We start from the raw sequence: 14,339 nt of genomic DNA, 5'->3' as shown, positions 1-14,339 counted from the left end.
TTTTATTCATCTCGTTCTTTTGTAGATTTACTGAAGTTTCACTTCTATCGTGCGTGAATCGCACACACACCTTTTTTTTATCCCCCAGTTTCATGTATGAACAACAACCCCTAAAAATTCTTTTTTTGAAATAAAATGTTGGCCACAAGATGAACCTAATATTGGATTACTACGATATAAAATTTTGTCAACATCTGCCCAGTGGTTTACTCGATTGTCTAACATTTAAACGCATCCATCCCTATTTCATAGCAACCACTCTTTTTAAAAATATTTAATGAATTGGTCTGGTTAGTTTTATTATATTGTCTGTTAATTATTTGTGTGTCATTGGATAGGTCTATAAAAATTATAGAGACGTTTCTAAGAAAAATTTTTGAGCACGCACTAAAGTCGTAAAAAATGTCGTACTGCCTTTTAGAAAAACCACGAAGACTCTATAGGCCACGAGAGTGAAGCCTCAGGGGGAAAGCTTGTTTATATATATATTTTAGTAAGTGATCCAACAGAATATCTTCATGTCTCGCCTTGAAGTTGAACATTCCCATGCAAACATAAGAAATACTGATATAATGCAATGCATCATCACTGTAATTTTTCTATTAATATTCAGACTTGTTATCTATTCATAGCAATGAGAGTATCATTAATCAATTATTGCTGCACTTGTGATATCTCGCCACTATGATGTATATACTTTGTTCATTTGATATCACTTATGATATAGTTTCTGAGTTATTATTAATGTCCTTATTTAAAATCAATTGGGTCAAAGGTCGCTTCGGAACCTTTGACTGTTTAAATTCTAAATTACTGGAACAACTTTCAACTTGTACTAACTGTGAGAACTGTAAGTATGCAAGAAAGATCATTTATTGCATACAAGCCTTTGTAGGCGGCTTCGCACACGTTATTTCGGAGTAGTTTAATAGATGTTATAATACATATAAAACTAGTTCTTGAATCAGTCTATCTTTAAAAAAACCTCATCAAAATCCGTGGCGTAGTTTTAAAGATTTAAGCATACATAGGGACATAGGGACCTAGGGACATAGGGACATAGGGACATAGTGACAGTGAAAGCAACTTTGTTTTATACTATGTAGTGATATCTATTAAAGAAATTGAAGTCCTGTATACTCCTGTGGGGTCACACATGGTACAGATGGATTATACATCTGTTTCACTGTTTGAATCTTCACCGTCAAAATTTTTGCTGCCTCGTTATTAAAACATATACATTAATTACATGAACTCACCCTTCAACTAAGCCACATGCAGTTTGTGTAGTGACAAACTTGCCGAGTCTCAAAGGGCGTTCAGATGGAGGCCCAGCTCGGGCGCCAATCACTATACCAATGATCACCACCAATAACACCAGCAGAACTATGCCGCACACTACTATATCGTCTGTTGCAAAGAAAGATATGTCACATTAGTCTACTTGGTATATCAAATTTGAAAAATGGAACAATTCTAATTTCAAAAGAGATTTCTCATGACATCAAGTGGCTTGGAACTATCTATAAATTGAATTTTTTTTATCTGAAATTTAAAATTATATAAATTTTGTTCAAGCCTGAAATTGTACTTTAAAAAGTTTGCACAACATAAAGACAAATCTGAACCGATGAAGTAGATCATTAATTTAAAATAAATATTTTATGTCTTACCAATTATGAATTTCTTTTGACGGATTCTTTCTTTTAAAGGCAATCGAGTTGCAACTTTCCCTTCCTCCGGTTCCTGTAAATGTAAGCATTTTTTATGACACTGTTTACTAGCAATAGCTGATGAGAAGCACACTGTAACAATTTACAATATCTAGAAAGATATAAGATTGAATTACAACTCACAGTTATATCTAACTTAATGTTCTCCATTCCATCATTTGGAGTGTCAAGTTTATCTTCTAATGTCTCCATAGAGGCTAGGGCTGCTCCTGCATTTTTTTGTTGTTGCTTCTTAAACATTTTAGAATATGTGAAATTGAATAATCCAAATTCCTTCTTTTCTGCATCACCATCTGACCAAAAATGTGAATAAAATTATGTTAAGAAGTAATATGTTAATAGTTAAATTAAAACAGATAATTTTTATTGCTATTATTTCATTAGATAATTAATAAAATATTAAATAAACTATTTGAAGAACATACCACCATCATTTTGAGCTTTATTTAAGAAGTTTGAAAAAGGACAACTTTGTAAAAACTTGAAATGATTTTTAGGATTGTCATCATCTTTCTCCTGGTTCTTTTCATTATCAGTCTCTTTTTCTATCGCTTCTTCATCCTAAGTATAAAAACAAATTATTAATAACTATAAAAATAGGTAAATAGTATAAAAATAAATCATTACACAATAATTGACATGCATGCATATAAATGTTCTTCGTTACCTTTGACTTTTCTCTATCAGAATTCCTAGTGAAAAAGCCAGGCATTTTAATAGCCCCGATAGGAATAAACTTAGGTTTGACTTCACGACCTTGTTCTGTTATATCTCCCGACAATGCTGTTTTTACGGGACCGCCATCGCGTCTCAGTTCCACTTCTTCTTCAGTTTCCGTTTTTAACATTATTTCCTTTTCTTCGTCTTCTATTTGCTTTTTGTCAAGTGTTTTGTTGTCATCTTCGTTATCGGCTTTGTTAATATCAATGGAACTCATTTTAACCGTTCACCCACACAAAACCATGAATGAGATAAAACAGTTTATATTATCCTAAAGATAAAGAAGAGTAACAAGCGTTTGGTGAAGTTCGAAGGGCATAAATACGATATTACCTATATTTAGGCTTATATTATTATTTCCAGTCTTCTTATGTCAAGCCTTTAACGCAATCAATGCGCACTTAAACATAGATTTCTGTAATTTAGTACGGTGAAAATTGTTAATGCTTTTTCTACAATCTAGTTTGAAGGTGAACAATAAATAAATAGATTCGTCTTTTTACTTAAAAATTCAGTGCAAAGAAAGCCGCACGAAAGCCGCGCCGTTTCACTTCCACTTCCCCGCTTCGGTCGATTGATTTTTAGCACAGATAATAAAATGTATGCAATACATCCATAGATTATATACTCCTATTTATTAACTGTAGTAACAGAAATATTTCACAGATAGAACAATAATTTTTAGATACGTCCAAATAGTGAGAATAACGTTAATTTTAAATTTTAAAATATGTAGGTAGATGTAGACCGTATATGATACCTATATCATAAAGAAAAAAGTTCTTTATTTCTTAAATACGACGAGATAAATACGATTTCTACGAAATAAACTCCTAACTAGACCGATTTTGGAAGAAAATATTGTTTTATATTTTATATTATTATCTTTGTCATATTATAATTTATATAAACTTTTGTGTTCATTACCACATTACTGCTTCTATAAACGCATTAATTTGGTAGAAGACACTTTTGATAAGTTATGGAAAAAAAATTGCATGTGCCGATTGCCGTCCCATCCGGATTACTCACTTGCATACAAGATACGAATTTTTGCGCTGAGCCAAGTCAGTGGTCACTCACATTCACACTAATATTTAAATCCGTAAGTGCAGGACGACATTTGAAAAGTCTTATTCCATGTATTTTCGAAAATATTTTTGCATACAAGTGCAACGTGAACATTTGTAAATAACCTCTTATTTGAATCTAAGTGACCTTATTGCCTCTCCTGTATGGTACATGGCACATTTGTCGAACATTTGATTTTAGAACAAACTTATTTTAATGGTCGCTCGTCGGGTCTCGAACCACCGACTTCTTTCGATTGACGTCCGGGGATCTAAAACCTAAACTCTATGCAACCATTACTTGTAATGAAAGGGTAATAATACAGATTTCGAATCCAGTTTAAATGTTACTTTTGTAACATTCAAATTTATTGGTTTAATAAAGCACATCATATATAAACGATAACAGAACAGAAAATATATTTATTAGGGTTACATTACATTATTGACTAATAATTAATGCTTTTCTAAGGCTTTCACTAAGAGTTCATTAATATTTGTAATCAGATTTCTAGGATCCATAACTAATCCTGCTGTAACCATAGCATTGGAGAATAGCTGTTGTGCAACCATATTTGCCAGATCCTTGTCGCTAGATATTAGTTTATGAAGTTTCTTGATGATTGGATGTCTGGAATAAATTAAGCAAAAATTTATAAAAACAAATTAAAAATTAATCTCGCAGCTATACTTGTTGTTTACTTCAGTCCAGTCTCACAACATTTCATTTCAATTCATTATCCTCTACTGTCTTATCTGTATTTTTAAGTTGTGAGGCCTAAATAAATATTATATTTTTATTATTATTATTGTGAAATAGGCATGAAACTTGATAACATATTTTTACAATTAAACTTACTTTGCATTAATTTCCAATTGTGGTCTCAATAATGCAAATCGGTTTTCTTCAGTAAGACTTTGGGCCTGAGTTCTAATGAAATGCCTGGCTGCAGCCATTTCAGGCACAATAATAACGCATGGATGCGAGTCTAGTTTCTGGGTTGTTCTTACTTCAAATACTTTGCCAGATAAATGTGATTTAAGATATGAAATCAATTCATTAACTTGGGTTTGTTGTAAGTCTTCACTTCCTGAAAACAAAGAAAAATTTCCAATTAAGTTTACATGCATGCAGATCGTAATGAAGACTATATTATGAGAATAATAATAATCTGAGTGACACAAGTCTTTATTATAATCGAGTTAAACAAAGTTAGCAAGTAAATGCAAAAAAAAAAAATAGTTCAATTGCAATTAAAATATAATACATTGAACATATCCATATTTATAAATATATTTATATATTTGTGTGTTTTAGTTTCATTTGTCATAAATACTTCATGCATGTTGGGGCTGCATCATGTAACTGAAATAAACTGTTTAATCAACTCTCATCCAAAAATCCCAAACCACAAGAGATACATACTTTACTGGTTAAATCAAGTGCCAAAAAAAGGTACAATTTTTCTGGTACAATATGAAATTGGGTAAAACTATATTCTGGCTATATAATTAAAAAATTACAATATAAAAAAGATGGATGTGTATAAAGAAGGATATCATTAATTACCAATTATAGTTTCCGATGGCGCAGCTGGGTCCGTTTGCATGTCATTCTCTACAGATACAAGTTTTCTTCCACCAAACTCCTTGAGCTCCAGTAGAACAAGTTCATCATACATTTCGTAACAAAATAGCACTTCAACATCGCGTTTCTTCAGAGATTCATAATATGGTGATGTTTGGGCCAACTCCCGACTGAGAAATATGAATATGGTTTGTGAATTGTAAAAACAAGTAAAATATAATAAAAGTACTTTTAAAGTCAGTTGATTGTGATTTCTTATGGCAGAATCTTGAAACCTTAAATTACTACAAAATAGAATTTGTTTTTCTTTTCTGTATTTTACTCATGATTAACAGTCAGATTAACATATCATGTAACATAATAATACATATAATATGATATTATACAAGAAAAAAACTGGAGTAGATATTTAAGAAAATAAAACTGTTTAAAACTACTTGTTACCTAGGCGCAGCTAAGTAATAAATGGACTTCTGATCATTGTTTTGCCTCGCACTGTAGTCAGCCAATGATGTTTTAACACCATTTTCCAGTTTCGATGACTCGAAACGTAATAATTTAGCAATATCTTCCTGAAAATAATATTTTTATTATTTAAGATTTTATTTACTTAAGCTTTTTTTTCAAAGTTTACATAAGAAGAACTTTTGGCCCACATGGTCATAAGATTTTCTTTTGGGAATGAAATTGTTTCATGGCGCTAGCGGTTATAAGTAGGATAGATGTCCCATAAATCATACCATTCTATTATTCTGCTGGGTGTGAAAAGAAGACAAACAAACACTCTTTCACATTTTTAATATATTTAACATTTATACACACCTTTTCTATAGCACTTTGGCTAGTAACAATGCCTTCTTTGAAGAACAATGAGTAATCTTTGTAGAACGCGTCATAACCAACTGGATCTTTCTGAGCATTGTCAATCATGAATTTTATGAATCTATTTGTTAAAACATGCCGAAGTTTACTGAAATCAATGAATTATTTAAATAATTATTCCTGATCTTTACAACTATTTATACTTCTTTACTAATATTTATCTCTTCTCTTGATACTAAAATAACATACTTACGCAATTAAAGCACTATTTTGTAATAATTCTCTACTTAAATTAAGTGGAATGTCTTCAGAATCAACAACACCTAAAATTAAATACATATTTTATAATTAAAATCACTTTTGATTCCAAGAAGAAAAGTAATTCAGCAATGTTGTTACTTTATTACCTTTTACAAATCTCAACCACTTAGGAAGAATGTTTTCTGCTTTGCTTTTAATCAAAATTTTTCGTGAATACAAAGCTACACCAACATCAGAGTCCCTTGACATTTCAAACAGTCCAGGTTTTCCTTCTGGTACATAGAGGATTGATCTGATACTTAAAGGGGCATCAGTTTTGTAATGCAAGGTATAACGGGGCTTATCATAAGAATTCCCAACGAATCTATAAAACTCGACATGCTGTTCATGTGTCACTTCTTTAGGAGCCATCAACCAGAGAGGCTAAAAATATTTCATAATTACCACATGAGAAAAATCAATGGACTTAATTTAATATAAATTAACAACAAACCTTTATAGAGTTCACTTGAACATCATTAAGGTAAATGGGACTTCCAATAAAATTGCTGTATTTCATAATTATATCTGAAAGAAATATGTGCAACTATAATAAATTCAGCCTAAGCAGATAATATGAAATATGTTATGTATTAACATTTTTAACCTTATTTGGTGTTTTGTTGCATTTTGTATGTTTATTTTCTTCTATTATTATTTAATTCCTAACATAGTTTTTACTGACATAAAACTATAAGAACAAATACCTACTTCTGACTGTTTCTTCATCTGCAAATTCTCTGCAATCCGTTTTCAAGTACACTACTATTTTTGTACCAATAGGCACATTATCTACCTCTTGAATCTCATATGTTCCAGACCTATAAACACACAACAGATATTTTCAGTACGAATATTTCACATAGTTAAGTATCACCAAGATAATGAAACTAGAATGGTTTACCCATCTGAACTCCACTTAAATCCTGGAGATCCCGTTTTACTACTTCTGGTATACACTTCAAGTTTATCAGCAACCATAAATGCAGAATAAAATCCTACCCCAAATTGTCCAATAATTGAACTAGCCTGATCAGATCCTTGCTTTTTAATCTCTTCAATAAATGATTTTGAGCCTGATCTCGCTATTGTACCCAAATTTTGATTCAATTCTTCTTTGGTCATACCTATTCCAGAGTCCTTTAAGACATACAAATATTAAATAATACCAATGTAAAGTTGAGAAAGTGACGATTGTTAACATAAATATAATAATATTGTGAGAAGAACATAAACAGTAAATATAGACATGCATGCATGCATCATATTGCAGTTAAAATGATATAAATAATACATTTTTGTTAATCAGTTGTAAAGTTTATTAAGCTATTTTGACATTTAAAGAACGTTACCTGAAATATCAATGTCCTGTTCTGTTTGTCGGTAGAAAGCCTAATTTCTAAAGATCTATCAGTGTTCTCCAATGGTGGTAGGTCTGGAGCAGAACTAACACTAAGATAACGGAATTTCTCCAATGCATCACTTGCATTTGATATGAGTTCTCTGATGAAGACCTATAAAATTAATAACAGAGGATAAAAAAATTATATAATATTGCTTTGTAGTACCAATATTTTAGGTTTTTTAGTTAAATGTTTACTAATCGTTTTAAGTTATGATATTTAATCAATCATTAAAAATTTCGTCCACATATGAAGAGTAGGTTATCTACCTCTTTATCTGAGTATAAAGATCTAGCTACTATATCCAGCAGCATTCGAGTTTCAGCCTGAAATTCCTTTTTTTCTGGAGAAGCTTTAGTTTCTTCAGGTTTTTGATCGGATACTGTGCTGTATTTCGTATGAAAGATGACCGGCCCTTAAAAACAAAATAAGGTTATATAGCCTGGATATTACATTAAACATTAATATACATAGTAATTCTATGGTAAACTTTTTGAGTACCATTATGATGCTGCGAGGACACGGCAATACCATTGATATGTTTAGAATTCTTTAAATTTTTACTAAATAAACGTCTTGCTACAAGAGATGAGCATACTCTTGCTCGAAGTGCTGACATCGCTTGTGCCTTATATATATTGTTAAGAAAAATATAACAACAATTTTTTTTTAATTATTTTAAAAAAGAAGCTGCGTAGTATTAAAATTTCTTCAGAATTTTAAATTTAATGCAGAAGATTTGTAGAAGTGACTTTGACAATTCAAAGTTCCAATTGACATCACAGTTGACAACAAAACAATTTCTACCGTCTACGTAAAGATACCATTCAACATTGACATTTGACAGAATATATTAAGACCACAGATTGAGAACTAGTTAAGCGTAGTATCTTGCAACACAGCATATAATGTTGCAAGATACTAAGATATGAAACAATAAAACGCAAAACCCTTTTCGTTCTTTAATACTTTTAATAAAATTTACCGTTTTCAGTAAAGGTATCCTTCAAATTATAGGATACTAGAGTACTAGACGCTCGTTCCGGTTTCGCTCGGATATCTAAATTTCTGTTTTATCCCAAGGGAGCATTTAATCGGAATAAAAATTCTCCTATCACCCACGTCAGATCTTACTCTGTCTGTATACCAAATTTCATCAAAATCCGTTTATTAGTTTCAGCATGATTGATGGACAAACATCCCAACAATGAAACTTTCACATTTATAACATTAGTTATATAGTGTGATAATATTTGATCCAAAGGTATTAATTAAGATGTAGTAAAACATTTTTTCTATAGGAAAGGAAGAAAGAAAAGAAGATTCGCGAAATATTTTAATTTTATATTTTTTCGAGTGCCTACCTAATTAATATAAAATTTATAATCAGTTTTTAAGTATCATTTTACAACGTACATTTGAAAAAAAAAATATGCCAAACAATACAAACAATATTAGTTAACTATAAAACCCACTAATGTGATTGTAGATAAATAAGGATTTTATAATTGCAAACACTATACCTAGACATGAATAAAATAAACACTATGTAAAGACCAAACCCTGAAAGTATTAATGTTTGTCGGCAACGTGTACTATTATGATAGATTATGAGAAACTGATATTATTTTATTATTTTTAAGTACCTTATTAAACCAGAGACCTAAATTGATGGAAAACATTTTTTATCTATTTAACAAACGTTAAGGTACGTTACGATACAACAACGTACTAGCAACTTTGGTAGATGCGTCAAACTCAAAATGCAAACTTCAAAGTAGCGTCGCCGTCGTCCGTCAGTTTATCGTCAGTTCTTGTTTGTGAACTTGTGGGCGTTGAACTGTTATTGTGGACTTGAAGCATGAAGTTATTTTCTTTTTGTATTAAATATTGATAATGATATAATACTTTCATGCCTAAAACAATAAAGACACATCTTTATAACTTTCTTAAGTGTTGCGGCTTCTTATTTTACCAAAAACTATATTTCCCAACGACTGCTGTGATGTGACTTTCCAAGTTTTGTTTTAAAATATTTTGTTTGCTAAAATATTATTGTATGTACTGTATTCAAAATGTGTGGAGTTTTAAAATGTAATTAATCGCCAAGTTATTACTTTGTATAGTTTGTGAAAAACAAGTGACTGTTGGAGGTGTAAACATGAAAAATGTGTTGAGAGTGTACAGGACGAACTGTTGTTATTTTCTCATTGTGTTATCGCAATTGCGCTGTAGTACTTGATCGCCGAGAAGTAGGATTTTTTAAAAAGACAATGGTTGATCAGAGGTGAAGTGGTATCATCACCGTGGAGCACCTGGCGGGAGGCGGTGGCGCGGGCGGCCTGCTGCCCGGCGCCTCGCCCGCCCAGCATCCACCGAACATGTTGCAGCCCATGGAAGAGATGATATTACCACCCAAACGGCAAGCGGTTGTTGATCGTCTGAGGTAAGCAATACAATACTTCTTTTTTTGTAGAGTCATTCTTATGATGTTGATTGGTTCGTGTCTTTTTAATATGATACAACATGTACTTTATAATAATTATATTCATAAAATTACGCCTAATAACTAAACTTGCACTCTAGATTGAGCAATCATCTATGATTGCTCAATCTAGAGGATGAGCAAAAATGTAAATGCTATGTCAATATTTGTAGTGTAATGTAGTAGTTTAGTCATGCATAAAATTATTATTATTATACTTTATCATATACCATATATTTTCTAAACTTAGATTATATGTGATAAGAGACTTAAAATTGTACTATACATACAGTCTGTATTTTTCATAATACATTGAACACTGTAAAGTTGCTTATCTCAAAAAATATGGTGATAAAGGTTTTGTATGTATTATAGTTTTATTGAAATGAAATATATGTACAAAAAAACTGTATTTATTGATACTAATGAAAATTATGTCCATACATGATTTATACAATCTTCTTTATACATAAACTTCTAACACCTGAGCAATAAGAAGTGTTCATATAAATCCTAAAATATCATTGAAATTTATTTATTATTGAATTATTTATTATGTTATTTATTGTTAATAATGGTCATTGCTAATGAAGAGGTACACATAAATATATTATAATAATCTTAGAATTAATCTTGTTTTCTAAATGACACAATAATTTATCACAAGGCCCAACAAAATTGTATGAGCTCTAATCAATCCTTATTATTAGTCTTATAAGAAATTTCTTTTATGTAGAAACCTATAATAATGTTTTTTTTGGTCACATGACATTCATTCTCAACTTTTATAAATGGATGAATGGATATAATAAATGGAATATTCTTTTAAACACCAAGCGGTTATGTTAATTTAATTTGGAATTTATATGAACTGACCTCAAATTGTTATAGAGATAATCTAAAATAGAAACATACAGCTAGGCACAAATTATGTGCAAAAAGATGGCCTTATTGCTTATATACTCATTCTAAATTCAAAGAGGCTAGTTACTTAATAATTAATTAAGAAAACAATTTCCAATCTGCTCCTTAACAATTGTTCCCTTTTTTAAGAATTCATATTTTTTAACAATTCTACCTGACCTAGCAAACATTGTTTTACTAGGACACCATAATGACTTTAATTTACAAAGATTCTCAGACCTACAGAATATATATATGAAATTTCATAAAATGGCTAGCATTTCTGATGAGTATTGCAACTAAGACTGTGACCTGAAAATATTATATACTTATAATTAAAATTTTTGTATGCATCATTTTAGTATGTTTTCTTACAAATTCATTCTACATTCAATTTTCAAAAACCAACCAGCATGGGGGGCATTTTTAGCCACTTTAATTATCCCTTTAATCTCAATGAAGCTGGTGGGACACCTGATGGTAAGCATTACCACCGCCCATGAACATTTGGAGAGGCATAAGGTCCATTGCAGACATTTCGCCTCTACAAATGGATTGTCGACTTTAAATTGGGAAGGGATTAAGAAAGGATTGGCGAGAGGAATAAAGGAATATAGGACTGGGAAGGGTTAGGAAAAGGATATAGGCCTCTGGCCCCCCCACTCACTGTATGAAATACAGTAGATTTCTATTTCATGCCCATCTTCTGTGGGGGTGTGGTACTTCCCCCGTGCGATCTGGCTCAATTCGTGCCGAAGCGTGCTCGACTACCACATAAATGTATATAGTACTTATCATAACTTTAAGTACACACAAGTAAAACATTAAATATAATAAGTACTACGGACAAGGATAGTATGCATTGTGCGTTTGTATGTTGCATTGAGTCTGTTTGCTAAATATAACATTGCAGTTTGTATTGCATACCTGAGTAATGTATGTAAACCGTGTATATCTATCGGCGCTAGGAGCTAACGGTAATTCGCAAGTATTTGCGGTGCATAAGGTGCATTGTAACTGTGTATTGTTTCTGCATCGTGCAAGGCAGATTCATTTTAGATGAAGAGTACGATTCATGTTAACTCGATAATTAAGACGAAAATGCCTCATAGGGACATCGTTCGTCAGAATTTATCGATCGATAATACTCGCACGTTGTTTGTATAATATAAATATTATTGCATTGAAAGTATATAAGTATATAATATGTTAAGAATATCTGTGCGAGTGTTTATAATTATAAATATACGAGTATATATGCACATGATATATATAATATGTACCTAAGAGAAGTATTTCATTATGACATTAAAAAAATCATGAACGTTGGCAGGAAGTGGCTTTGCGAATGTGCTGCGTTTTTAAGGGATAATGAATAAGAAAAGTATTTATGATTGGAGAGAAGGATTGGACTGGGAAGGGTGAGGAAAAGGAAACGGGCTTTCGGCTACCCACTCGCCGTATGAAACACAGTAGCATGCTACTATTTCACGCCGTTTTTTGTGGGGGTGCGTGACGAAGCGTGCTAAACTCCCACATTATTGATAATATAATTTGAACATTTTCAATACTACAAATAAACTAAAAAAATAATAATTGTAAAAAAAAGATCACTAGACATTTCTTTTAACGATTAAAAAGCCCATGGTAATATAAGGGCATTCATTCTGATTTTTTGTCAAATGATTCTTCAAGCAACATAGTCATTTCATAGTGATTTATTTTTATAGTACAATCAATAGATTTTTTAGTAAATTTCGTATTCTTATCTCTGCATAATACGTATGCGTGTGCGTGAGTCCGGCCGTAACCGTTGATTCGAAATCGTCATGTTGATTGTAAATTGTGTGCGTTTTCTAGCTATTGTAGTCCCTTAATTTATAAATGCAACCACTGTCTACTCGATATGTATGCATTAAGTAGGTATTTATATAAGAGTGAATAAGTATACACTAGCGACCGCGACGGTGCGGAGAAAGTAGTTAATATAGAGTGCAGATAAGATTTGTGTCTCCTATGTCATTTATTATATTGAATGTGGAAATCGGGCTCGTATTAACCTTTACAAGTTTTTCCTGCTTTTGCAAATGATCAAAACCATTCTCAAGATTAAGATCAAACACAAAAAATGAAAGTATAATATATTTCATAACAACAGGAGTAACCATTTTTTTAAAGATCTACATATTATGCATTAAGTGGCTTTATTTCATAATTTTTAATATATTTTGCACTAATAGTTATCTACTATTTGGTTGTTACGATTTTTATTTTAAATTTCCCCCAAGACTCAAACATCGGGAACGAATAAATATTAAAACTTTGATAAATAATTTCTGATATGTCGGATGAGCAATCAACTTTAAATGGGATGAGACACAGACCAGACGCTACTTAGATCGCAAATGCAAACAAACAACTGAACAGGTGGAAAAGCTCAGGATAAATAATAATCTTCGCTTGAATGATGTCAGTGACATATCGTGACGTCCAATCAAATGTTCTGACTTATCGATGGCGTTGTTTGCGTTGCGTGCGACACTTACAAGTCTCATCGGCTGGTCAATGAACTGAACAAAAACACCTACGAGTTTATAGTGCGTCAGTGTGCGATACGCCTTTAGTCGCTCACCCTTCATCCAGAAGCCGTCCATATCGTTCCTTTCGTCCCTAAGGTGTCCCTCGATATACATCAATGAAGAATCGGCTTGCCGCAGACAAAAAACATTTTAAGTCAACGTAGTAAGAGTGTGGATGCCGTTGCCTCAACGAGTCGAGTCGCTTTAGCTCAAGCGTGACGAACAACGTCATTACTATATTCCGTTGACTTAAAGGTTTTTCTTTCGGGTTCAACTAACCTGACTTAGTCTTTGTATACTTGGTAGTTGGTATACGTCCTATAAAAAATTTGCCGTCAATGGAGCGCAAAATTTTACAGTAGTCAAAACCAAGCAAATGCTACGCAAAAGAGTTATGTAATGTAAGTCATTTTATAAACTACCCTGAACTCTTTAAGTATTCCTGAATAGTTTATTGTATTGAGTTATTGTTAACGAACTTTCATACAAACATTCATCCCGTCTTTCAACCCTTTCTACCCTTTTTTCGCGATAAAAAGTATCCTATGTCCTTTCCCAAGTTCAGTTCTATCTTCATACGAAATTTTATTAAAATCGGCTCAGTGGTTTAATAGGCGTGAAAGCGTAACAGACAGACAGAGTTACTTTCGCATTTTTTATATTAGTAGGGATAAAGATAATATAATACCATCTGCATATCAAGTAATAATTGAAACTATAATAATTTTGGAAAGTA

The 14,339-nt window shown here is 31.8% G+C and overlaps 2 protein-coding genes across 3 annotated transcripts; both read right to left on the bottom strand.

The window, feature by feature from the left end:
- Positions 1–1,106: 1,106 nt before the first annotated feature.
- LOC119833686 (neurotactin-like) lies at positions 1,107–3,026 on the bottom strand. Of its 2 annotated transcripts, XM_038357818.1 has the most exons (6): positions 2,957–3,026; positions 2,401–2,868; positions 2,159–2,294; positions 1,857–2,026; positions 1,674–1,746; positions 1,107–1,410 (listed from the first exon to the last, which is right to left on the bottom strand). In XM_038357818.1, the coding sequence occupies exons 2-6, from the start codon at positions 2,668–2,670 to the stop codon at positions 1,256–1,258; spliced, it is 804 nt and encodes a 267-aa protein (XP_038213746.1). In that variant the 5' UTR covers positions 2,671–2,868; positions 2,957–3,026; the 3' UTR covers positions 1,107–1,255. The 2 variants fall into 2 exon arrangements, with proteins under 2 accessions (XP_038213746.1, XP_038213745.1); XM_038357817.1 differs by having other exon boundaries at positions 2,401–3,019.
- An 831-nt stretch (positions 3,027–3,857) lies between these two features.
- Positions 3,858–8,403, bottom strand: LOC119833518 (heat shock protein 75 kDa, mitochondrial). Its single transcript, XM_038357563.1, has 13 exons — positions 8,138–8,403; positions 7,906–8,051; positions 7,586–7,747; positions 7,138–7,373; positions 6,945–7,054; positions 6,688–6,761; positions 6,341–6,617; positions 6,187–6,256; positions 5,934–6,081; positions 5,556–5,683; positions 5,094–5,281; positions 4,383–4,614; positions 3,858–4,154 (listed from the first exon to the last, which is right to left on the bottom strand). The coding sequence occupies exons 1-13, from the start codon at positions 8,253–8,255 to the stop codon at positions 3,980–3,982; spliced, it is 2,064 nt and encodes a 687-aa protein (XP_038213491.1). The 5' UTR covers positions 8,256–8,403; the 3' UTR covers positions 3,858–3,979.
- Between the last annotated feature and the right edge of the window lie 5,936 nt (positions 8,404–14,339).

Source organism: Zerene cesonia, chromosome 17 (genome assembly GCF_012273895.1).
Source record: "Zerene cesonia ecotype Mississippi chromosome 17, Zerene_cesonia_1.1, whole genome shotgun sequence".
Taxonomy (NCBI): Eukaryota; Metazoa; Arthropoda; class Insecta; order Lepidoptera; family Pieridae; genus Zerene; species Zerene cesonia.
This window is presented reverse-complemented; position numbering and strand designations above follow the sequence as displayed.